The 25,226-nt window shown below is 43.8% G+C and overlaps 1 protein-coding gene across 1 annotated transcript in view; it reads right to left on the reverse strand.

Moving 5' to 3' along the window:
* The window catches only part of pacrg (PARK2 co-regulated), a 106,409-nt gene that overhangs the window by 75,357 nt on the left and 5,826 nt on the right, over positions 1-25,226 (reverse strand). Inside the window, exon 2 of the mRNA XM_079369413.1 lies at positions 13,756-13,890. Within this exon, the coding sequence (XP_079225539.1) occupies positions 13,756-13,890 (135 nt within the window). The remainder of the gene's footprint in view (positions 1-13,755; positions 13,891-25,226) is intronic.

Below are 25,226 nucleotides of genomic sequence, written 5' to 3' on the forward strand. Positions count from 1 at the left end.
AATGACTGGAATCTCTCGCCTGTTGCTAAGGGGCAAATCTGTCGTGCTAGACAGGTTTCATTTCAACATGACAAGCCCTCCCAGAGGCACAGTATCCTCCATCCGTTTGTACAGCGAAGGTTCGCGCACACAAAAACAGCAGAGCTCCACATTACTGAGAAATGCGTCACTTGTAAATAGGGAGCATTTGAAGCACTGAGCTGTGGCATTTACCACAAGGGTGAGAGCGCATACGAGTCCAGCGTGTTGCTCCTACACTATGAGGAGCTGCATTAAAGTCTCCATCATTCACCATTTCCTTCCTCACCCTCAGTTATGGATGGAAACAGATGACCGGGAAATTGCACCCCTGTCTGACAAATGGCACGATGGCATGGCTCCATGGGCTGCCCAACGGCAAACTGCTGCTTCTGAAGAATCGGACGGGAACAAATCGCCTCCCACTGCTCCAATTACTGAGCACGCTCATCTCACAGAGGGACTGCAGTCAACTCCGTGGGAGAGGGGCGGGGGGAACACTAGCTTGTGCGAGGGCTGCGATGATGGGGTCAAGGGTAAGATGGCATCTCACGCCAATCAGCTATCGGCCTTAATTTGTTATTCTACCAAAGTGGGACAGGTGGACGTTGTTGCATTATTCAAACGGTTAATATAATACAAGCTGTTGAACTTCTTTTTTTTTTTAATTTACAATGAAAGTGCTAAATATGCTATTGTAGTGATGGGGAAAGAGACGAGGATGTTCTGTCCAGTTAGGACGTGACATACTTGAGCTCTCTTATGGGGTTTGGCTTTTCACTATTAGCTGTAAGTGCTCCTTCAGGGAGAGAGGGACTTAGTAATTTTTAAGAATAAAATGGGGGCATATGAGGGAGGGGGAATGGGGGCTCTTTGTTAGATTTAAATGCTGCACTATGTTCTCTCTGACAGGCTGCTGGTAATTTACTGCCACAACCATTATGGTTATTAGAAAACTCACTCAGGAAGACAAATGGCAGCCTGGCCAGTCGTTGCTCTTCCGTCAGGGCTGACAAGGGAGACGCAGCACTCTAGGCTATTGACATTTTCACACCTAAAGCCAAGCTCTGCCAGCTGTATTGCAATTCAAACCCCAACTTAATGGCAATAAGCTAAATCATCCTTGGCTTTGGTGTACAACTTTTCTTTATTTCCTCTTATAAGAGGAGGAGCACGCTGGCCGTCTGCAACAGGGTACAGCCTTTTAAAATGGCTATTTCATGGGCAGATCCTTTTTTTCCCCAGACTGACAGATTAAAATTAATCCTGCCATAAATAACTTCTATCACAAAGTACCATTAAGAGAGGCCGTTAGGAGAGTCTAAATGGAAGCCATTGCTTCTGTATGACTGAGAGTGTGGAGGAAGAAGAAGGAGGAGATTTGAGACAGAAGGCATTGTGCGCCAATGTGCTTTTTCAATTTCAACATTTCTGAGGCCTATGAGTCATATTTCACTCAGTGGCCCAGAAAGAATGACAAATGGTGCCAGTTGTCTGCGGCAATCGAAAGTGAAAGGTGACATGGCTATCAGCGAGGGCTTCGGCCTCCACAATAACACTTTTTTCCAAAAGCAGAAAAAACAAGGGGACAAAAACAAAGGTTGAGGGGCTAAAAAAATGACTGAAAGTTTTGGGTGAGGTAGTTATGTACTGTTATTTTACAATAATTTAGGCACAATATGAACAGTAAAACACACTTAAACTGATGACATCAATAACAAAAGTCAAAGAAATGATATGTTTCGTGTCATGTTTCTGATACTTCGAGTCCAATCAGCTATTCCAGAGGACGCTATGGGGTCATAAAAAAAGAAATCACTTTTAAACTGAGTTGCAGTGGAACAAAAGGTGCCGAACAAACACAATAGCACAGAGAGAGACTGAACAAGTCTAAGAGAAATGCTTTAGCAGGAATTATTGTTTTCTTGCCTCCCCTCATTATGAAGAAAAAACACTGACTGTGTATGGAACAAAACCATTTTGTGTCAAATAGGCCTTCACTTTACTTCAAGAAAAAAAACATTTAACACTACAGGAAACTGTAGAAAATAACCAGGATTGGATGCTTACAGTGTGCATGCAGGCCTAATATGTGTTATTTATTATGGACAGAGTTGCATGAATAACACATAGTCACTGAAAAGCCTCTTACCCTCAGACTGACATGTATTCCTGAGAGGCCACGGGGTGTTGAGCGACTGTGTGTTGAATTGCTAATGGAATGTCATGTGAAGGGGAATGCTGGATGCATGAGGGTAATGGTGATGATGACACCGCGCTGATAGCTCCCACAATAGTATAGTTTGTGGCATGTTTGCGCATTTTGTTGGGGGAAAGGTTAATAAACAATGCAGGTTCTATTACCTCTTGTCAGGAAGCAGAAATCCAGCTGGAGTGAGCCAGTAAAATATGACATTTGGTGTAGCCTTGGACCGGAAGCTCGTAACAACACTGAGACTTTCCTGGTCACAAAATGTTTTCATTCTTTCTCTACAGGCAGTGTAAAAAAAAAAAAAAAAAAAAAAAAAGTAATTTTGTCATAAGCATTCTCCATGCTAGGCCGTTATTGAAGGTATGTATTGGTTTAGCGAAGGCCAAGGTTCAGGGCACAGTGGGGTTAACTGCCATTCCCTGACAGCACAGATGAGAAAGTGATGTGCACACTGGGAGGTCACCGAGTGTCAGACCGCCAGCTAAGACTGGCTCATTGGGAACCCGGCACGCATCATTTAACTTCACAGGGCATCCATGTGTCTCCTGCACACACACACACACACACACACACACACACACACACACACACACAGAGACCCTTGCTCCCCAAGCCTCTCCTGTATGCCCTCGTAGGACTCCCTGCCTCCCTTAGCCCTCCTAGGAGGATGGAGTCTCATTAGGGTAATTGAGACAGGTCCTCCCGAGACTAAAGAGCTGCTGAATTGCTACCCACTCGCGCTTTTAGAAGACCACTTAATCAAGCCCTTGTGTGTGCATTTCATCCTCTCTTATTCTCACCATTCCCTCTTCTCTTCTTTGTCACGCTTTTCCTTTTTTTTGCATGAGTTTGACCGTGTCCGGTCTTTGAGACAGATACAGTGAGGTGTGTGTGTGTGTGCGTGTGCGCTACTAATGATCTGGGGGCTATTCCGTCTCTAGACTACAGTCCCATGGTGTTAAGGAAGCCTCTGGTCCATGGAAGTGTGAATGGGCGGCAGCAAAGAAAAAAAAAATGCTGATCTGTGGATGTTGGTAAGGAAGAAGGGGGGGGGGGGTGTAGAGAGATTGAGTGAGGGAGCAGAGGAAAAAACACCACCTCAGCTATTCTGGAGGCCGGGCTGCTCTGAGCTGACAAAGACACCCAGATTGCGGCCAGAGGTTGTCTCAGCGAGGCGAGGTGAGCCAGAGCACCCTGTCATGTAACGAGTCAGATTTAGCAATAGTGCTGGGTCAGGTCACACTCAGATTGAAGACGGGAGTCACGGCTGGCACCTCACCGCTCGCCTCTTTTATTGCTCATCCATCTAAACACAAATTACTTATGCTTCTTCTTTACCCTGAGAAATATAGACTCGTGCCTTGTGCTAGTGTGTGTGCGTGCACTTTATTTACACGTAAACACACAAATCAAAATCAAAGGGGCTATTCTAAATGTGCTGGAGGATGGATGAAAGCAGCGAACCTGTAGTATTCTCTCTTTACTAAATCTCTTTAAGAATGTGCAGACAACACTTTTATTTTCAATTTAATACAATAAAGCAAAAAAACTGGCTTTCCTATAAATATGGAAAACCCAAAATATAAGATTTCCTTTGACTTATCATTAATAAACTAAAAAAGGTGTGTGTGGTGACTTCATCCGAAGTGACTCTGCAGATCTAAGAAAGATATTAGCCAATATACTGAGATGACACTGTTTTCTCTCCCATATATCAATATTGGTATCAGACTCAAAAATCCCATATCAGTCCTATTTTGGCGATCAGAAAATGGACAATTGTGCGGAAGTTCTTTAGACTGTGAGCGCTACGAAGCAATCTGCCCCTCGCTCACTCATGACAGCTTTGGGTTGAAAAAAATTACAGTAGATCTGTTTACTTCATAAGCTTCCTTACTTTTCAGCACAAACGTAAAAATAAGAAAGATTGTGTCACTTAAAAGCACCTGGTGCTGAAAAGTATCAACGTATCAAACATTTTGACAACCTTAATATCTTTCCAAACAACATTGACTTTCTATCTTTTTCCACTTTTCTTCTCTTCGCTGCTCCACACGTACACCTCCCTCCTCTCCTTCTCTCTTATCAGTGACAAGCCGAAAACAGAAGCGAGATAAGGAAACGCCAGAGCCAATACAAGGTGTAATGGTCGAACACCAAGGCAGATTAGTCATTGACATGTTTGTCAGTGAACAATGGCATAGGGCAGCTCAAACAGGTAAATGGGGGGGGAAAAGAAGAGGATATAATGAATTTCTCCTCGTGATGTACAACGGGCCCTCTGGCATCTCCAGCTCAGTCCTCACACATTCTGAGTGGCAGGAGAGATCACTGTAAAGGAGGTGCCAGGTTTTACACACTGCACTATTACACTATTAGATCCCTTTAAACAAATGTATACAGTCGCATCAACCATTTCTTCATCTGATAAACAGACCGGCCCAGTGTTAATTCAGTGCAACTTTATTTATAAATTGCAGCTGTTATCTTTAGCAATGCATTTCTGTCCTTTGTTTCCGACCATATTATTGTCAGCATGAAACCTTGAGAGGTATATCACCCCCTGCAGGCCAGCAGTACCACCTCCTGTGTCTTGTTGTGTACATATAAAGGTTACCCCGTTTGTACTCATAACTAACTGGTATGTTTGTTCTCTTCTTCGGTGGAGCCTCATCATGCATGGCTTGTTTCACAGACAACTCAATAATAATTGTTACAATTTGTTCTGTAGCACTCTACGATCCTACTGTAGAGATAATGACCGTTTGATACAACTTGGGGATTTTTAAGGGTTAAGATAGATTTTGTTTTAACCTTAAAGTCACTTCTTATTATAGGTAAAATCCCATTTTCACGCACTAGTCAACAGCCCTGATGCTGTGTTTTCTTAGGAAATTTAATGCATGCTTTGAGTGTCAATTAAAACATGTCTGTTCTGCTGAAAATCAATCAACTCAAGAGAGTCAGAATATGTAAAAGCTCACAAAATGAGCAGTCACTTCTCTCACACCCTGGGATCTCCATCGCAGACTCTCAAATGCATTGAAAGGATCGAGAGAGAAAAAAGTGTACATTACTCTGCAGAAGCTAGAGGAGATGTAGATTTTTTTTAAAGTGGAATTTATAGTCATTGTAAGTAACACCAGATATCTGGAGCATACAGACATTAACTGAGCTCGATGCAGGTGGCCTCTTCTTCAAACTGCACACTACAGATAAACACACACTCTTAAAATGTAGACGTATTGCTGATGTAAGACATTCTAGACTAGAAACTGGAAGTGTATCTTTAATGCTGCCTGTTATTGTCTTTTAACCAGCCAACTCATTATGATCTATTGAATATACTTGTGAATATGGGAGAAAATAAACCTGGCTGCACTGAGGATTATGTCCCTTAGTTCTACAAAGTTTTTAGTTTTTCCTCTCAGACAGCTCCTGCTGGCTCAATTAACTATTGATCAGATTTGTGGAACCGAATGTAAATAATTAACAAAAGTGCAGATAGCATCTGCAGCTCTGCAAACTACTTCAATACAGAGGCCTCTGTGTCTGTGATCAATAGGGCGTGGACGACATGCACGCCAGACACTGCAGGGACCTCTGCAAGGTGGCCACAAAAACAGAGAAATTCACATTTTTATCAGGCATCACAGCTGTGTCAGCAAAACCCATCCACTCCAGCAGTAATCAGCCTGGACTTATTTTATCTTCAATACCTGGGTATGCAAAATGGTCAGTCTATGACATTCAGAGGTAACCTACTCGTTTATCTGATTTGGCTGGACCGTTGTTGTTGTTGTTGTTGAAGCGATGCAGTGCCATTGCACTCTAGCGTAAAGGAACCTCAATAAGAGCAATGCTCTCCAATATGAATCTGCATCTTTTAAGCAGCTCTTCGGGAAGTGATAGCCTGCTAAGCTCGAACAAAGCGTGTGTAAGTAAAGATGTAACATACTGAATATAGAAAAGCAGAAAGCTCTTTGGGGAAGGGAGAACTATATGGCACTACTGGGGGGAATTGAGAGGCCTCTAGGTAACCCTATTTGAATATGAATGCTTCCCATGATCCACATCAAGGGCACCGACAGGGGCACCTCTATCCACGACTACCTCGAGCGTATGTCGTCGTGAGTGCGTGTATCAGTGTGTGTGCGTGTATCAGTGTGTGTGTGTGTGTGTGTGTAGGGTGGTGCACAACTGATCACTCTGTGCAGCCATCAGCCAGCGCATTTTTCCAAGGTACTTTGTACAGTGCATTAATCACGGGGACCCTTGAGCGCCTCCACGGATCCAAATATTCCGACCTTGAGGTTACAAGAAAGACATTAGTCCTGATCCATTCAAAGTATTGGAGACAGGGAGGGGAGCAGAGGGAGGGGGCAGAAAAGCTTTCAAGGTAATGAAATTCTGCCATAATTTAAAGGAAAGGACTTGTGGGGACAAGCCCGGGCCAGAGTTAGAAGAGAAAAAAAAAAAGATTAAATTGGATTTTTTTTCTTTTTTCCCCTTTATTTTAAATTAGGCTTAAGTGCATGTGGGGGGTAGTTTTTCTTTCTCTTTTTTTTCTAACAAAAGCATGATAACAGCATTAAGGTCCAGGATGAATCGAATCATTTCCAAACCAATTAACCTTTGACAGAATGGATGAGTGGACAGGAATTAGAATGGTGCTGGAGGAAAGCAGGCTGCAGTTTGCCGAAACTGGACTCTGGCTAGTAGGGAACTGGTATTTTGGGGGAGCGGAGGGGGTGGGGGGTGACTGGGGAGGGCACGAGGCACCCAGAGATATCTTCTTTAAAAATACAAGCTAATCTTAATGAGGAAATGATGGCTGCCCACACAGCAGGCACCATGTTTCATAATTGTCTCCTGTACAAAGAAGGTTACTGGTGGAAAAACTTCTGGGGTGGGGGGGGGGAGGATGATGGGCACAGGAAATGCTAAGTAACTGAGAGGACATCACCCCACATGGTCTCACCTTCTTCCTCCTCCTTGAGTCTGTCATGTCCATCCTGACTGATGTTAGAGGGGGTCTGCAGTTAACCCCACTTGTACTTTATGTCGGCTCTTACTCCCTCCCTCCCTCTATCCATCTTTTTCTATTCCTCCCTCACTGGCTCACACGAAGCTGCAGCCGGTCCATTAAGTTAATTAAAGGCTCCATTTTGAGCTGGAGCCCGCCAGCAAATACGAGTGCCAATCAATAGATCTCTGGCTTATTTTGTAGGAGGGAGGGGTGACAGCGCTGGTGCTGCATTCGGGGACATGATTTGTAGCCTTGGCAGACGAGCCATGTCCCTCTCTGTCTTGTCCTCTGTCTCTGTCTAATTTGGTATCCACCCTGCCCCTTCTACAATCTCCTTAGCTGTGATTTCATCTATCACTTCACTCTCCCTTCTTTACCTCGAGCTATTCATGGCTTTCTCCCATCTGCCTACGAGAAGTCACAGTCCTGTGTTTTCCTATGAGTGTGTGTGTGTGTGTGTGTGTGTGTGTGTGTGTGTGTGTGTGTGTGTGTGTGTGTGTGCATTTGTTAAAATCACCATCTGCACAGGGGAGCCAGCTGTGACGGACTGCAGCTGGGGTTGGAGGTTTGGGACAATGTGGTAGGCAGACCTGGGATCAAGAGGACGTCCAGGGGGAGGATGTGAGCCGTGGGGATCAGGAGAGGAAGTGAGAGAGGGGCAGAACTCGAGGGTGTCATGAGGAGAGAGTGCACGCTGCTCCAAAGACTAAAACCTATTTTCCATTTGGGAAATCTGAAACCGTCTCTAAAACTGTCAATGAAAGATGCAGCACAGGGATTTAAGAGGGGAAAAATCTTTGGATGAGGGGCCTGTCAAAGCCTTGTGTGTGGAAGCTTCAGAGATAAAACTTGCTTTTCGATAAAAATTAGAATAAAGGAGGAAAAGAATTTATTCATCAAGCAGTAAATCTAAGCCGGAGAATGAGACAGTGTAAATGGGGGGTAAAGGGAGCAGAGCTCTCAGGTGCTCTTGGAGAACGTCTAAGTCCAGGGTCCAGAACTTTGTGCTACACCCCTGTGGACATAACAAATAACATAACCAGTTTTCTATTGATTCACAAGTCTCTGCAGAAATAAAAGCTCCTCTAGTGATTCTCCACTTTGTCAAAAAAATCCTTTTTTTGCAATCGTCTCTTACCACAGCACGGGTGGAGGGCCCGCAGGCTAAACAACCATCATCAACTTCATGTGGTGTTTCGTCTGCTATGAATAATGGCTGAGGGCGGCAGGCGGTGTAGCAGTTCAAGATCCGCAGACAAGCTCTCTCTGCTGGATGCCTCCATTCCCACAGTCCCTCCATTCCTGCACTCTCACCAGCAGCATGGCAGTGGCGCAGCTCATCAGGCTTCCACCCAGCAGTCATTCGACAATTCTCTCCCTCCAGGGAGGCTGCCCATACAGGCCTTGATGGTTCGCCAGAGTTGTTTGTTGGAAGCCCTTTCCTTCCACCGCCACTCCTCCTCCTTCACGTCTCTCTCTCTCTTTCTTTTTTTCAAGTGAGGATGCCTGGTGCTTTTTCCACTTCTCTAATCTAAACTCTCTCCTTCTCCCTTTCTCTCTCCTCTCAGAGAAAGCCCAGGGGGGCCTGTTCATATTCTCTCCTCTTATTGTGTTTCATCTTTTTTCCTTATGACACAGAACTATCCCCCCAGAGTACCCAGCATTCAGCCAGGGAGCTGGAGAAACGCATGGTTAACCCCATTTTATTCTGTCTATTCAAAGGTTCCCCGACAAAGCTCTACTGCTCAGAGCAGATAAGAAATCATTCACATAAAGTAGAAGAGAAGGTATAGTATAGTACACATGAACAGAAGTAGAAGAGAGGGTCATTCAAACGTGTGGCATTGGAAGAGCAGTACATCTTAAGGCAACATGTTGCTCAATGTTGTGATACATAAACAAAACTATGGAGGATCTTGCTTATTCTATAAAACAGCTGTTGTACAATAATAATACTTTGTAATACTTTTGGCTGGCCAAAGTGTCTATATACGTGTAAATATAAGCGTTTGAGTTTCTTTATTCTAAATTGAGGAGACAGAAAAACATATTCATGGAGATATGAGAGAGAGAAGCCCTGATTGTTACATAGTGCGTGTCTGCATGCAACCTGTTCAATAATTTACTGGTAACTAAATGACAACTTTGTCCAGAGCAGCCGTCGGCTCTGACTTGACTCCAAAGCAAAGCGATATAACCCCTGCCACGTACTGGCTGTCAGAAGCAGGGGTTATCAACCACAAGGTATGACACATGAAAGTGTACATTTTGAGAAAGCGAGGGGGTCTAGAGAAACAAGGCTTGTCTCAATTTCTGTTTCTGTAATGACCTCATCTCCGCCACCACTCCTTTGCTCTTGCTTTATTTCACCCTGCGCCGCTCCATCTTTCATTCTTTGTATCAAGCGCACACTCCCTCTGCGTTTCTCAAGCACATGCTCCCTCATCCTCGGTCACCCTAACCACCTCATTTCTCCAGCCCTCCCTCCTCTCCAACTCTCACTCTGTGCGTAATTCAATCATCCCAAGGAGATGGATATCCGTCCCCTAGGAGCGCTTACGCTCTCCATTTCCTAAAGCGCTTGATCAGATTAATTGATTGTCCCCCCCCTCGTCTCTGCACCCCCTCTGTCGACCGAGGCCGGTGTGGTGGCGGAGGGTGTACAGAAATCAAGTTTGCATTGATATTTTTATAAAATGCCTTTTGCTCTTGCCCCCAGACAGACCCCGTAAAAGGACATAAGGGAATAGATAAAGTACATGAGCCTGGAAAGGTGGGGGCAACATGGCAGCCTGCAGACACAGACAGTCAGTATTCATAAAGAGGACAAAACAACAACCTGGAGCATGCAGGAGACAAAAAGCCAAACATGAGATCAAGGGACAAGATAAAGCAGATAGACGATCAATGAAATGAAATGAATGAGAATGTTTTTGGAGGTGAATAGTACATGTGTGGTGTCTGTACTTGTATGCCATTATGTCTGGCAGCAAGCCTGCAGCACAGTAGAGGGTAGAGATGGGAGAGTCAAACCTCGCCCCACAGGGACCGCAGGAAGACCTCAACTCATCCATTATAACTGAGAGCCAAGCGGCTGCCATGTCTCCTGATTGCTGAGTCCCTGTGGAGCACTCGCCATCTCTGTCTTTCCACCTCTCTCTTTCACTCTCTCCCTCTGTCTCTATCTCTCTCTCTCTCTCTCTTTTTGGCACTGGGGATCGCAGTAGATCACACTGCTGTTCCAGGCCTTTGGCTTACACATTTTAGCAGGGGCCAAATACGTACACAAACATACACACTCATATACACTCACCCACATACACACAGCACTGTAAATAGACACAAACAGGGATAGGAACTCGGTCGTCTCTCTCTTATCTATCTGCCGCACATGTTCCCCATACGTGTAAAGCTTTTACCTGAGCGCGCCATTACAGCCGAGGCTTTTACCTCTGGAGAGCCAAATTACCTTGCAGATACAACCTTCCCTTTTTCAACTTGCCCTTGACATTTAGTTCGCTTGCATTTTCCCTTGTACATATAGACTCAAATAAATACTATGAATCCCCACATACACAGACACGTACATTTGCAAGGTTTCAAGGCTTATACTTCACTGTGATATAGACCTCTCACATTTGCCACAAAATGTTCTTTTGATTATACTTTTACTTTTAAAAATGAGTGTGTGCTTTACAGGAGAAAACACAGCTTTATGACCACAGAGGGTACCGAGTTCTCTTAAACTGCATCCAGTAGGTAAGGCTTGCTTCAGCATCACATGTGCATCCAAAGGAAGGATATTTCACATCCGGATATACGTTTAGGGCTGCACAAAAAGGGCAGATAATTAGAAATTGATGATTTGTGTTTCGCCATAAATCATTTAGTTTTTTCCCAAAGCCCATTATGCAATATTTTTTAAATCAACATTGATTTCAATTACTGTTTGTTAAGTGAAAATTGTAGATGTCTGAGGGTTGCTCTGCTGCGTGTCAGCGCCGGAGTCTGCAGATGTATGCAAGTCAAAGGCAAGGCTGCCAACACATGCCAAATGTATGCTGCCTGCCCAGCATGAAATGCTGCGGAGGCTTATTTATTGAGTGGCTCTTACAGGAAGTGTTTAGTGAGCCAAAAAGGTTGAGATATAAATTTCAGTAGCTGGTGGGCTCAACTGAAATAACAGCAATGCTAGCCTTGCATCTCACAGGGAGAGATTAAGGCTAAAAGTCAAAAACCTGTTTTGATTTGTGTTTATTCAATGTGTTAAATGTCGCATGGGTTAAGTTAAGTATTAGATTAGCTGATAAAGCGTTTAAAGCGCATTCTTACTTGAATATCTTCCAAACATTAAAGCTCCCTTTTCAAACTTTAAAAGTGACAGAATATCCTTAGCTTCAATGGTTTAAGTGTGATGCAGTTATTGGGTCATGGAAGGTGCAACAGAGCCTAGTTTCAACATTCAATCAGACCCATTTGTCGATCATATGATGGCACTGGTTGTTTGCTGCTGCGCAGAGGCAAACATGTACAGACTGCATCTCTGCAGGAGGGAAGCTGAAGCCCTAACCTGAATCCAAACACTCATCAATGCAGACTGTCAAAGGGGACACAAATAGAGTAAACGCAAACAAACACACAATCTTGGTGTGCTTGAGTACTCAGTCCACAAACTAAATCAACACAGCATTTATTTTTCTTTCTGAAAGACTCTTTCTTTCTCCTTTTCTCAGACTTTTTATGTGCTCGGGGTGCTGAGCTCTCATACTGGGATAGATCCTGAGCTGCCGTCTTGAACCTGTGCCCTGAGGGCAGCTAACTGCAAACATGCGGCAGCACCTCTCCACTTATTCCGATCATGGTTACACCTTCTGTTTTGCTAAACCCACAGAACTGATCCACGCATAAGGTGCACAACATCTCTATTTGGATTGCTTTGATGAACACTGACTTGATACAGATGCAGTACCAACACTTCTAGATGCATATATGCCCCCGGCCCCCCCGAAATTGACTACTTTTTCATACATGGCTGGCTACATTTACATGTCATTTTACTGTATGAGGTGGCTGTTTGATTGATTATATTATTTTAATAAATGTCAGTAATTGTTTTTTATTGAATATACTTCTCATATTCAATAAAGTGCATTTTCCTAAATCTTGAGACACCTTGTATATAAGCTAGACTTCCACTACTTTACTGTGCACAAATATACTGTAAATACTTCAGGCCTCAAGAGCCCTTCTGCGACAAGGCACGCTTCGCAGGCGCACATGATTAAAACATTGCTGCTACAATCCAACAGTAAAAACTGAGACGTATTTAAAGGGAAAACTAATAGTGTAATCCACTATAACATAGATAAATAGGCCACAACCAAAAAACCAGAGCACATGTCAGGATTGGGTGTGTGTGTGTGGGGGGGGGGGGGGGGGGGGTCAAGTATAATAACTGCATAAAACTATGTAAGCAACAATTTCATACACCACATCCCATTTCCTCTGTGCTTTTTCAGGGGCACGGCACGAAAGAAAATCCATTATTTTTTGAAGAAAAAAAAAAGATTCATTTGAACATTTTACATAAATAATTCATACACAGAGAGCTCTTACAGTGTTTTCACCTGAAGACAGACAGCTAACTAGTGATGGGGCTCACTCACCATCCAATTCTTCCTCCCTCTTTGAAGTTGCAAAGCAGGGAGGGAAGAGCTATAATTTGCTCGATTCATTTATCATTGCTTACTGTGAATACATGTCATTAAGAGTGGATGCTGCTCTGCATTTGTGAAGTTAGGGAATAGCTGGCAGCATAGTGGGAACTGAAATAAAGCAACATGGTGATTAGAGGAATTCATGCATCCCACACATACACACACTGTGCCAGTCGGGAGCTTAATGGCTCTGTGGAGACTTGCGTGTGGGAACACATTCACAAACAGTACAAATACATACAGAATTACTCCCTGTGTTCCTCCGTCATTGGCCTGAGCTCCCGGTTTGTGATTGATGGGTTGTGTGATTGGTGCTGTGAGGAAGGTGGAGCTCTCAAGTGAGCTAATCTACACTGCCTCCTACAGGATAACATCTCACATTGGACCTATGAATATACAGCATGTGAGACACTGTCGTCACCTGCAGCGTTGTCGATGATGAGGATGATGATGGTGTATGGTGTTTACATTGGACATATCAGGCCTTCAAATTAAACCACGACAACACTTGACAGAAAATGATTAAAAGAGGTTGTGTACAAGGCCGACTATATTTCAGATTTGTAACTGTGAAACATTCTTTGGCCTTTTTATCGAGGCCAGATTGATGTTTTTTATTTGTATGCTTCAATAGGACCCTTAATTGCTTTTCACTAGGTCTCAATTGTTATTGAGAGTGTTCCAATGTTCCACTATAGCAGACCTTTTAATTGTTAATAGCATGTGAAAGTCCATGTGCATCACTCAGTGTCTACTGAGACAGAGGGGAGCTTCCCTACCTTCCATGCAATTCGATTTTCCTTGTTGCCGTGCTCAAGTGCCATTGGGAACTCTCCACGCTGGTACATCTTGCGAAAGGCGGTTGGTTTAGAGGGGCGGATCTTAAAAGCCCCAGCAGGCGGTGGTCCCACCACCTGGTCAGACAGAAAGAGAGGAAGATGAAAATGAGGAGAAAGCAGCCAAACCGAGAAATAAACCGAATGAGACATACACAGCAAGGAAGAGTGTTGTTTTATGAAATCAGAATTGACTGTGTTTGCTCCTACAAGAATAGAATCACTCCCACAGCCTATCCTAAGTAATTCAGGGAGACACATGTGCCTGCTCCTCGGCTTCTCTAAGGATGAAAAAACACAGATAGTGTGCACTGGTGTGCATGTGTGTGTGTGTGTGTGTGTGTGTGTGTGTGTGTGTGTGTGTGTGTGCGTGTCTGTGTTGGCCCTGTAGCCAGAGGCACTGCTAGAGGCATTGTTAGGATCATCTTTTCTCTGCCTCAGTATTAGATATGTGCTATTACTGTGCCACTGACAGTCAACGGGACATCCACCACATCAATGCTTTTGTAAAATTGGCCATTGGTGGTGGTGGCAACACAACCGATGTAAATGCAGCACATTAAAGTGGAAAGGAGACAGTTTGAGGCCTTTAAAAAAAAACACAGTAATATGCACAAAGAAAAAATGTTCAAGTGGAAGCTACAAGTGTACTTCAGGAGTTTGTATTTATTTGATTGGAAACATTAGAGCTTCGCAGCAGCATGACGTGGAGGACGAATGACAGAATGTTGCGGCCAATCTTTTCCCTGTCTGTGTCCCTTGTGTGCATCCTCTGCCATCTGTGTTGCGCTGCCACATGACTGGCAGATGTGTTGCTGTCATTAATCCTCAGATTACCACCCATTGAGAAACAGAATTTTGCCACAGAAGCCCACAGGCAGAGCAGAGTGAGACTGGGAAGCGTTATCTTTGGCAGGACTGACTGAGATTGGTGAGATTGGAAAAGGTTTTTAGTTTATTACGATGAAGCTACTTTGTCTTGCATGTTGCACCATTCTTAAGCGTTGCCTATTTGTTGCATAATTCAGAAACAAAATGTGGATAAGAAACATAGGACCACGGATGCAGCTTTTCAAAACACCCACTAAGAAATGATGTAACATGGAACAAAGTTGATATTACTTGTGTGACTCGTGCGCTGGTGCCAGTATAGGCTCAAGAGAAACAAGATTAGAGTAGGAATATTGTAGAGGACTCTGAGCAACGACTGCATTCAAACGGCTCTAATGCACCGTGGGATTGCAGCGCAGTCGATTCAAATGAATCCGTTCGGAGCACTTGTTTACAATGCAAGGGAATAATGAATAATATTATTCTGAATTAATAGGCGCGGGGTTGTATACCTGCAGGAGAGGGACTACCTTGACAAAATGTCTGTGACTAACAACCCATGTAAATCACAAGAAGAGCCATTTTTCAGTGGTGCCTACTGTAGTAGCCTTAAAGAAATCCATCACAACAAATTATACATGCATTCAGGCTGTTGGCTTTTTTCTCTCCTTTTATTTTGAATATAATTTTAGTGGCAATACTGTGTAATCCTGTAGAGCAACAAAAAAAAAACATGTATGGACTCCTCCTAAAACCTTGCACAAAGTGCTTTCATGAAAAGAGAGATTGCCTCCAAAGTGTCTTCATATTAGATTTTAACCAGTTAGTCAATAATTGCTTGAATTGTTTTTAATCAGCATTGTCATAAATAGTTAAGTGTCTGCTTGCCTCATTACAATATTGTCTTGTCACATCAGGCGCAGGCTGTAAGTTATAACTCGGAGGCAATACTTTCTGTTGTTTCATTCAGACTGCGAAATAAAACATCACTATTATGTGTTCGTCTTCCTCCCTTTATCTGTCTCTGTTCATTCCTTTCACTGCAGGAGTTCTTTTGCAGCCATAGCTGGGGAAACAGGGAGAGGGTAGAGTTTGCGAGATCAGTGCTGCTCCTGCCTGCAGGAGTGACAAAATCCTTATATACAGCTAGCTATGGTGGACGCTGGTTGAGCCATGCTGCAACAGGGGAGGCTAAAAATAGCATAGACCGGGCAGTGAGGAGAGAATGAACCCAGACTGCATTGACTGGCTGAGCAGCTTTTATGGGCAGGAATGATGACGCTGCAGTCACTTCTATGGTCTGCGTTCATGGCTGAGGTGTCGCAGGCTTCACAGCTATTTTCTTATTTTCACTTCAACTATAATCACTGAGTGGCAGGAAATACGCACCGCCAGAACAGAATAACACTATGGCATACTTCCTTGCAGCTCTGCACCCATGACGCCACAGAAGCGTTATACCTGTGCTGCCACTTTTCTGAGCACCTTGAGGAAAACAGTATTAGTTGCTGGTAGATGACTATCACCTATTGCCTCCTGGTGCAGTGCCAATGATCTGCCTGCTCCGGTTTTGCCAGGAAATTTCGGTCTTAGCTTCTAAAGCAAGTGGAGAGAAAACACTATCAGTGAATTCCAAGGTAAAAGATGTGGCCACCAAACCCATTTGTCTTAAAGCAGCACACAAGATGCAGTTTCCCTCTGAGAGGCCTATGAAGTTATGAACAGTGCATAACTGACATATATAAGAAGTATACAGTATCCATGCTGTGGGCAATAATGTCCCTGAGTTCTACTTTGTATGGGGAGCACATATTTGTGATAACTCAATTTTGACTACAGCTTCTTCTATTGTTCTTCCAACCAGCACATCAAAGAATTGCTTGCTCTCCCTGTTTCCCACACACATTTGAAATCATTCATTTTATGTGAACTCTGTCAAACCCAAATGCCTGTATTTGCCGACGTGAGTGGCCACAAAGCTTTAAGCATTAAAGGATATGCAATCGAAAGATCATTCATAATCTAAAACACTGGCATAATTACGAACACAGACACCGAAAGAGGAGCCTATGGCAGAGACCTATGTTACAGAGAACATCCCCCACCTCAGTGGATGCCATAAAGCAAGCCTGTGAGGCGACCAACTACATAACAGAGATAGAGGTGGTGTAAGGCAATAAAGGGAGGAAGAGTCTGCTTTGTGTGCCCCTGGTGCACACATCAGGGAGTCATAACAAGGCAGTACTGGTCAGATGAGCTCCAGGCTGTCATTTCTCTCCTTCGCCTTCACTCTGCCTCCAGATCTGTTTTCCCTCTAATGCTGTTGTCCACTCCAACTAGCTCCAGCGTAAACCTGGCTGCTGCTGCAGGACCCACAGAGGCAATAACACACGTCAAAACATGCACCCAAGCATGCACATACGCACACGCATGCTGAGTTCCCCATGGGCCAGCCCCAGCAGAGGTGATTGAGCACCTGCAGGGCCTCACACCTCTGTCATTTATAAAGGTGTCGCCCTTAGAAACAGAGATGCTCCCTCTAACCTTATTAGTATGGCACCTCCACACCTGATTTTGACACAGAGAGTGGGCGGGGAGGAAAAAGAAAAAAAAAAAAACGTCAATAAGATGGAGACCAAGGTGCATTTAAAGGTGGAGTTTGGGAGATGTGAGGAAGCTGGGGAAAAAAATTAAATCAAACCACACAAAAAAGAAAGACAGAGTGAGGAAACCAAGAGATGGAGAATGGAGTAGGGTTATGGAGAAATAATGGATATGACAGGAAGAGGAGGAAGAGGAGACAAGAGGTGTGGCTCATCAATTCTGAGGGTGAGTTCAGCATGGCGGGGCTGCTGCAGCGTGTAGGTGATCCATCACTGTGCCTGGGCCTCCAACTCCAGTGTTCTCTCTCATCTCTGTGCCTCTGTACCAGCCCTCCAAAACCCCTCTGAATACATCTGATAGATGTCTGGTGAAGGGCTGTCAATTGAGCGTCAACCTTGCATTCCCATCTCTATCGCGCGTTCTCACATTGGACCCTTGTTAGTCTTCTATTTCATTTCCGGCCGATTAACCTTCTGTCTACTGCCTGTAATTGGGAAAATGCATTTTCTTTCATTGCATTTGGAAGACAACAAGGGTGCTACTGCCCAAAGGTGCATTGCATCACCAGTTTACTGAGGCAGCAGAGGGGGGGGGGGGGAGGCAACAGCTCCCCTGCTTGCACTCACTATTTCTGCATTTCACTCGTGTTCTCGGTTGAGAGGTTATTGAAATCTAGCTCCGTACAGAAGGCCGCCACTCCTGAGGGAGTGAGCAGAGTTGGTGAGTCACAGAGGATGGAATAGACGGGTCGAGGCTCTCCTGATAAGGTCAGCCTGCACATCGCTGTCACAGGCAACAAAATTAGCTCTCTTTATTTACAGGGCATTTTCCACCATGGCTCAGCCGGCGGCCTGCAAGCCAGCCATCAGGGACCCACTGCTGAGCAGGAGATGTATGTTTTATTCTCAAACTGAATTTAAATGAACAGGGAGCAGACAAAATAATGGAAGTATTTAAGCTGTAAGGAAATCTCTACTTCATCGTCATATCATCATTCAACAGGATACTTTTGTTTACTCATTCACTCTGCAGGGCAAAAACCCAGACTGGTGGGAGTCTGATTTCTTTCAGAAACATAAATCTGCAATATTTGCGCAGCACTCCATTAATTTCTCATGACCAAACAGTATGAAGTGCAATCAGTCTGCAAGTGAGTTTCATTATGTGCAGAAATTAGCCCTGTTGTAAGAGACAAGGTCGGATGAGAACAAATGAGCAAAAAGCTCTCTCTGGACTGGGGGAAAAAACAGACTGATGAAAGGTAACAGGCTCTTTTGTTCAGAGCGCCCAGGTCCATCAGGGTGTGCTTTACAGTTGTCACTGTGTCAGAGGCTTTTGCATCAACCATACTGTGCACACCCGTACAAGGGCAGGGATATTTGTAATGAAAAATGATGACACCACGAGGCAAAGACAACACACACAACTCTTGTCACTACAAAGACACATGGTTGAAACAGGTGACATCCTCCAACTACTGAACTGTGCACAAGAGGGATCAGTTTAAAGGAGAGCTTCAAAACGAGGCTTCAAGTATTGAAGAGCGCCCCGCTGTTTTCTGTCTTCTCTAGTTTAACCCTATCACTTAAAAGAACAGCACCGACACAGAACGATGGAGAGAAAGCATTTTCTGTCTTCTCTGTGTGACCCAGTTATCAGCTATAGGCAGCATACTGTAAGGCAGCCTTATGCCAACAACAGAGCCCTATTGGCTGATTCATATCATTAAATCACATTTGAGATAAAGGCTCTGAGTGAATTAGCCTGTTTGCCAAAATCCAAATATAGTAGCCTTACTACTTGTTAAGTGATCAGGAAACTACACACACACTGGTCTCATTAGGCTAAACTCACTAGATCAGTACCTACACGAAGGCACGTGTGCATGTGAAGCATGTGCATCTGTTGTCTTTATAGCTGATAGACATGTCATCAGAGCGGAGCCACGACAAACTCACATGTGCAGCAACATGTCGGACCACCTTTTATTTTAGTTTTACAAAGTGTGTCTGAGCTTGTGTGTCAGCCAAGAGAGCAAAACAAGCGTCACTTCCAAACGCACCGGTCCGACACTTTGTCTTTATGGCCTCAATCAGTGACGACACCTTAAGGTATTAAAACACTGCGATAGGCCATGAAATTAATGAGACACAGAAGGAAAACTACATCCCTGACCTGCTGCAGTTGCAGTTTCTGCTCCAGATTTAACTGTCCTTCCAATTTTATTCATCAAACAAGTAGCGTCGTGTCGATATACATTCTAGTAACTGCTTTTAATTTACGGTGCACTGAAAATGTTCCTGGAGTAAGTAACATCACTTTTTGTTTTAGAGTGGTCACGGCGTGCTGGCCACGTCTTAGAATAGCTGCATGACTCATCCAAAAGTTGCAGCTTGTTTTGCAGGTTAGGAGACAGGCAAGCTGGGCAGATAAGGAAGTAGTCACTGAAATATACAGCTCGGAAGGAAGGAGGCTGATATGGGAAAGCAGACTGGAAACAGGAGAAGATGAGAAGATGGACAGGGGAGCTATAGCAGCATGACCCAAAGCATCACTGGGAGCTGCGGAAGGTTTGATGTGGCGGCAATCGGCCCGCAGGGGGAGGAACAGGAGAAGGAGACACCCAGACAACAGGAGGCCATCGATTTCACCACGGAGCCACAGTCAGACATCCGAAAAGATGAGAGAGGAGACAGGTCAGTGTGCACACATGCACACGCACACACAATCAGAAACACAGGTACGTGTCAGAGGTAGGCCGGCACTGACAGATCCCTGAGGAGTGGAGGGAGGCATTGGAAGATAAGCAGGCTGCACGTGGAGAGAGATACAGGTTCTACCACTGATATGGGAATATTGTTTAACAGTGAAGAACATTATCTGGGTGATTAGTATGTATTGCAAAATGAACCTCAGGCTCTTGGTCTTATCACACGCCCAGTGTGACTTTCCATTCCTGGAAATCAGTCTTGCTCCCCGTAAGGCCGTCTGTTTAAAAATGATACTGGAGGTTTACTTACAGAGACACCATGCGGAGACCAAAGCCCGGCCTGGTCTGAAATTTGACCTTTACATGAATTAAACAGGGGGAACACGCACTAAAGGCTGCCGCTCTGCTAGACTCATGGTCTGAACTCACTTTCACACTCACACTCACACACACACACACACACACACACACACACACACACACACACACACACACACACACACACACACACACACACACTGTCTATTTATCTATTTTGTTTACTTCTTTGAATGTAACATAAAACGTTTCTGAATCCAAAGTTTGTTTATTCCACAGACCAACAATTGAAGGTAAACAGTGATATGTGGACCAGATGTCTGTTTTTTAAACCCTACTGCACGGATAATGCTCTGAATGATAGTCCATCTTACAACCTGGAGACAAAGAAAAACACCTTCACTCCCCTGTTGCCTTGAAAACAGACACCTCGAATCTCACACTGTGCTGGCTTCAGCAGCTTTCTCAGGGAGAGAGACGACACCTTGAGCTAAGCTATCAGAAGGTGCTCACACATAGAAACACACGTGCACACACATAAACAGAAGCTAGCAAGCAAAGGAACGGTCAAAGAAATGGTTGCCGGCAATTTCTGGCTTGGATCCAGAGGGCATAATGTGTCTTCTTAAATTATATCCAACAATGCTTCAATTAAAAATTTATTTTTTTACAACCACCCTTCCTTATGGCGTGTCATGTGCCTTTGGTCTTATTATACAGCTTAGAGTTATGGAGAAAAGTTTTCCAAAAACAGATGATATGGAAAAAGAAATGATTAAAAAAGGTGTACTACTGTTCACTGTTTGGGCCAGAGATAAAAAATGACCTCTAAGTTCAGGCTTGGCAGCAAAATCCTCATTTTAATTTTCCATCATAAAATTTAAGAGGTGTGCTACGTCATCGTCTCCCGCTTGAATCATATTCTTTTTTTTGATTTCTTTCCCCTCCACTCGCTCTAATATCCTCTAATAAAACTCCAGCATCGACAACTCTCCTTGGCTTGAATTTTTATGTCTTTTTGCGGCCCATCTCAGAGGAATGTTGTCAAGGTAATGTGATGATGACCCTAACACCCCTCATTAAATCACTCAGTATCTGAGCATCATCTTAATTACTAAAATGTTAATGTAAAAATGGCTGGGAGTTTTCTTTCATCCGTCTTCACTGAAGGTCTCAGTCACTATCTTTTACATAAGCAGTCACATCAGCATCCGTGTCACAACCTTATTCAGGCAGCCAGACAGGCAGTCCAAACAAAGTCAGTTAGATTCAACAACACTAAAGAGATGGGTGTCAAAGTGACACGTGGAAAGTTGAGCATCTGTCACTGCGCTGAACCGTTTGGCTGAAATCAAACAGAGATGAGGGGCCTTCAAAGGACAGGCAAAGCCGTGTCTGAGGCCAGACATGCTCCGGTGTGCTCCGCAGATAAGGGCCAAGAGGTTATATTGCTTTTCTTCACTCGCTCCCTTTGTTCTTCTCTGTCGGAAGGGAGTGGGAGGGTGAGAGAGAGAGAGAGAAAAGACCGAGAGAGACAGTGAGTCACAAACAGGTTTGCCCGTCTCCCTCTGCCACAGAACGGCGAGTTGGTCAAACCTCTATTAGGAGGATTTTCGACATGTTTCAGCACCACATGAGTAATGCACAGACGAGGCTGGAGCACAGGGTTGCCAGGTCATGACGTAACAATTTTTGACAGTATATGAGAACTTTTCCCTTCCAGCCCTTCCCTTCCCTTGCCTTCTTCAGCTTGCTGCAGCAGAGCTCTTGCCTCCAGCGTACCCTCGACGAGGGGCACTTTGACTCAGCTGGATGCCAGGCATGAGCTAAATAGCAGAGTAATCCCCAGTGGAGTTTTGAAGGAAACGCACACAGTACTTCATATCTCAAAGGGTTTGCAGGTTTACTTTCTTGGCACCGGGTGAAGAACACCACAGCCCTGAAGCACCATCTGGAAAGCTTACTGCTGTGCCTTTTAAACCGAATTCAGAAAGCGAGGCGAGAAGGTGGCACTGCTGCACTTTCCCTCTAACCTCCCATTCCTCTTCTCTTTAGAGAGCATATTCCCCAGATCATTTCTCGAGCAGAAAAAGATTTTCAATCGTAACATATTGGTTTTCTAACATTTATAACAAGAAAGCAGTTGCTTTGTTTCATTAATGTACGGAGCATTTCATCACAGTCCTTGAGGAATAGCAGACTTACAGCCCATTTCGGTCTCGACCCTGCATGGTCAGCAAAATTCAAAAGGTCAGGTACAAGGCGGTGTTGTTGCGCCGATGGTTATTTTAGAAGATTTTCAAAGTGGGGGGTAGTGAAACAAAGGCCACTGTTAGCCATTACTGGACTGAAATAACATTGTTTGTCAGATACATTGATTTCCTGCTACTGGTTCCTATTATGTTGATGTAGGCAGTATGTGAGCTGCCAGGTATGACCCTGTAGAAAAGTGAAGTACTTGCCCAACACTGACAAAATAAAAGAGCACTAAAGTGGCTTCTCTCCTCTAACAAGGTCATTGTAATGGCTAATAATATAATGTGGTAATGAAAGACTAATTTCCCCTCCATTTAATACTCTTTCTCATTTAGGTTCAAATTCAGTCGACATCTTTATGTCCAGAGTTTACACATCAGGGTAGTCAATAGAAACCAAGCTAGCCCGAATTGCTGATACTTTTCAAAACTGAATATTTGAAGACAATAATATCCATCATATTTACTTTAGAAAGTACCTAAAAGTACAGCTGATATGAAAGAAAGTAATTCAACCCACAGCTGCCATAAGGGAAAGAGCAAGACAGAGGACAACAGTCCATCAACATTTGGATTGAGTGGAGAGCCACTACCAAAGCATACTGAGTAATGAGATGTACATTTATGGTAGTTTGACATCGGTGCTGTCTAAAGAACCTCCATTACTGTAAACATGCAGTATAGTGCAGTATGTTTGTTTGATTGTTCTCCCCGCCCCCTGAGTTTGTCTCGGCCCTCTTTTAAAGGCCCTACATCGCAGCGCTGAGTGTCACATTCATCAAATGTTTAGTCCAGTCCTTTTAGCATCTCATCAAGATGCACGCATTACGTTAGAGTCTGTCGCTGACAGACAGAGAGCAGAGGAGAGAGACAGCTATGTCACTTGATGACGGGTCCCTCTGTTTGCTATACAGCTGACAGCCAGCTTCACATCAATACATAAACGCCAACATCCATAAAATGTGCCCAATAAGAAAATAAGAAAATACAGACAGAGAGCATTTTCTAGATTATTAAAATGAATTTAGAAGACTTCTTTGTTGTTGTTGTTGTTGTGCGATACATCAAACAGTACATCTAGTTCTGGTTTGTTATCAGTCACTTAGATTTCAGCACTAACATTTACTGAAGGAGTAAGAAGACAGTATAAGCCAATAAGCAGTTATTTGACTATTAACACAGCTGTCTCTTGGGGATGCATTTGCAGAAACATTAATTAGGGCAATACACCTCAAAAGTAGGTATGAGCATGTTTATTGTGTTGCTATTTTAAGATGCACCCCACATAAACATGCCTACCTGTAAAAACACTTTTAATTGATTGTGGAGCATGCACTATACTGCTGCTTAAAAAACAAAAAATAAGAGAAATCACTGAGAGCTTGAAAGTCAGTCAAACGTAATGCCCTGATTAGTGTTTCATAAAATGATCACTTTACTGTCATACTGTCATCATCTTTGTATACAGCTGGCGAGCACAACATTAACCGGCACGCTTTTTAAGCAAATTGATTTTATGGTAATTCATTTACTACATACCCTGGCATGTAATGCAGAAAATAACCCATGTTCACCTGTGTCTGTGTGTGTGTATCTTCATGATTTGCATCCACTTACTCCCTCACATTCATCCATGCTTTAAATATGAGTGGGACTAAGTGAAAACAAGCCCATCCTTTAGCCAACGGCCTGCATCTTTGCTTCTGATACGAGAAGGACATTGGTCTCGATGTCCTCTGCACTGGTTGTCACGTGACATCGGGCTAATTAACTTGAGAGCAAAAAATAGAGGGCCTGCAAGGAGCAATAAACAATCTCCATTAAAAGTCTTCTAATTAGAATGCAGGCTACAAGGGCTTGAAGGAGAACATAACAAACACAGAGGCCAGTGTAATTGTCAACCAGGCTTAGAGGAACGAAAGCCTAGACACTATAAGGTCATAATGGTACGCTATGGAGGTACTTGAGGTTGATGTCTGACGGAAGTTTCCAGCTCTTTTCTCTTCTTTTCTCAACCACAGAAAGGGTCACATACATTTTAAAAGTCGTGTACCTAAGATAGAAAGCCTTCAATCTTCACATCTAGATGTTGATACCAGGTAAAAAGAAACTTTTCAATCTGAACAAAACACTAAATTTGGCATAGCTCAACGCAGAAAAGACTCGAATAAACAACCGCTTAAAGCTCAAATCAGTTCACTTTAAAGTTACAACATCTTGTAAAAATATAGAATTGTAAAATACAGCAAATATATTTTTTTTTAACAATTTGAAAAATATTCTTGTATTTGGATCAGCCTTTTCCACTGCCCTAAAAATGAAGAGCAAGGAAGCCAAAGTGAATGGAGTCCAAAGTTAGGGGAGAAACTAAGATACCCGAGTCAGCCAACTCTCCTTCCACTCAAAGCTTCAGGCTCCGTGGTTGATCGATAGTAATGGAAATGCCAGAAGGCCACCAGAGCCCATTGCCAATTTAACCTGTTTTACCATGACTGAATTCCTCCTCATATACTCCAGCTGCTCACGGGGATGCACTACAGGCTTCTGCTGCTGATAAGATGACCGTGCTGCAGCAGAGGGAAGAAGAGATAGATGAAAAATAGTTTTAACACGTGCTGGGGCTGCGTGTCTGCAAAGCACGGCTGTTTCTGAAAACACTTACGTGAGGCAGGAAAGCAGACAGGCAAAGGAATCTA

The sequence above is a fragment of the Symphodus melops genome (genome assembly GCF_947650265.1).
Source record: "Symphodus melops genome assembly, chromosome: 19".
NCBI lineage: Eukaryota > Metazoa > Chordata > Actinopteri > Labriformes > Labridae > Symphodus > Symphodus melops.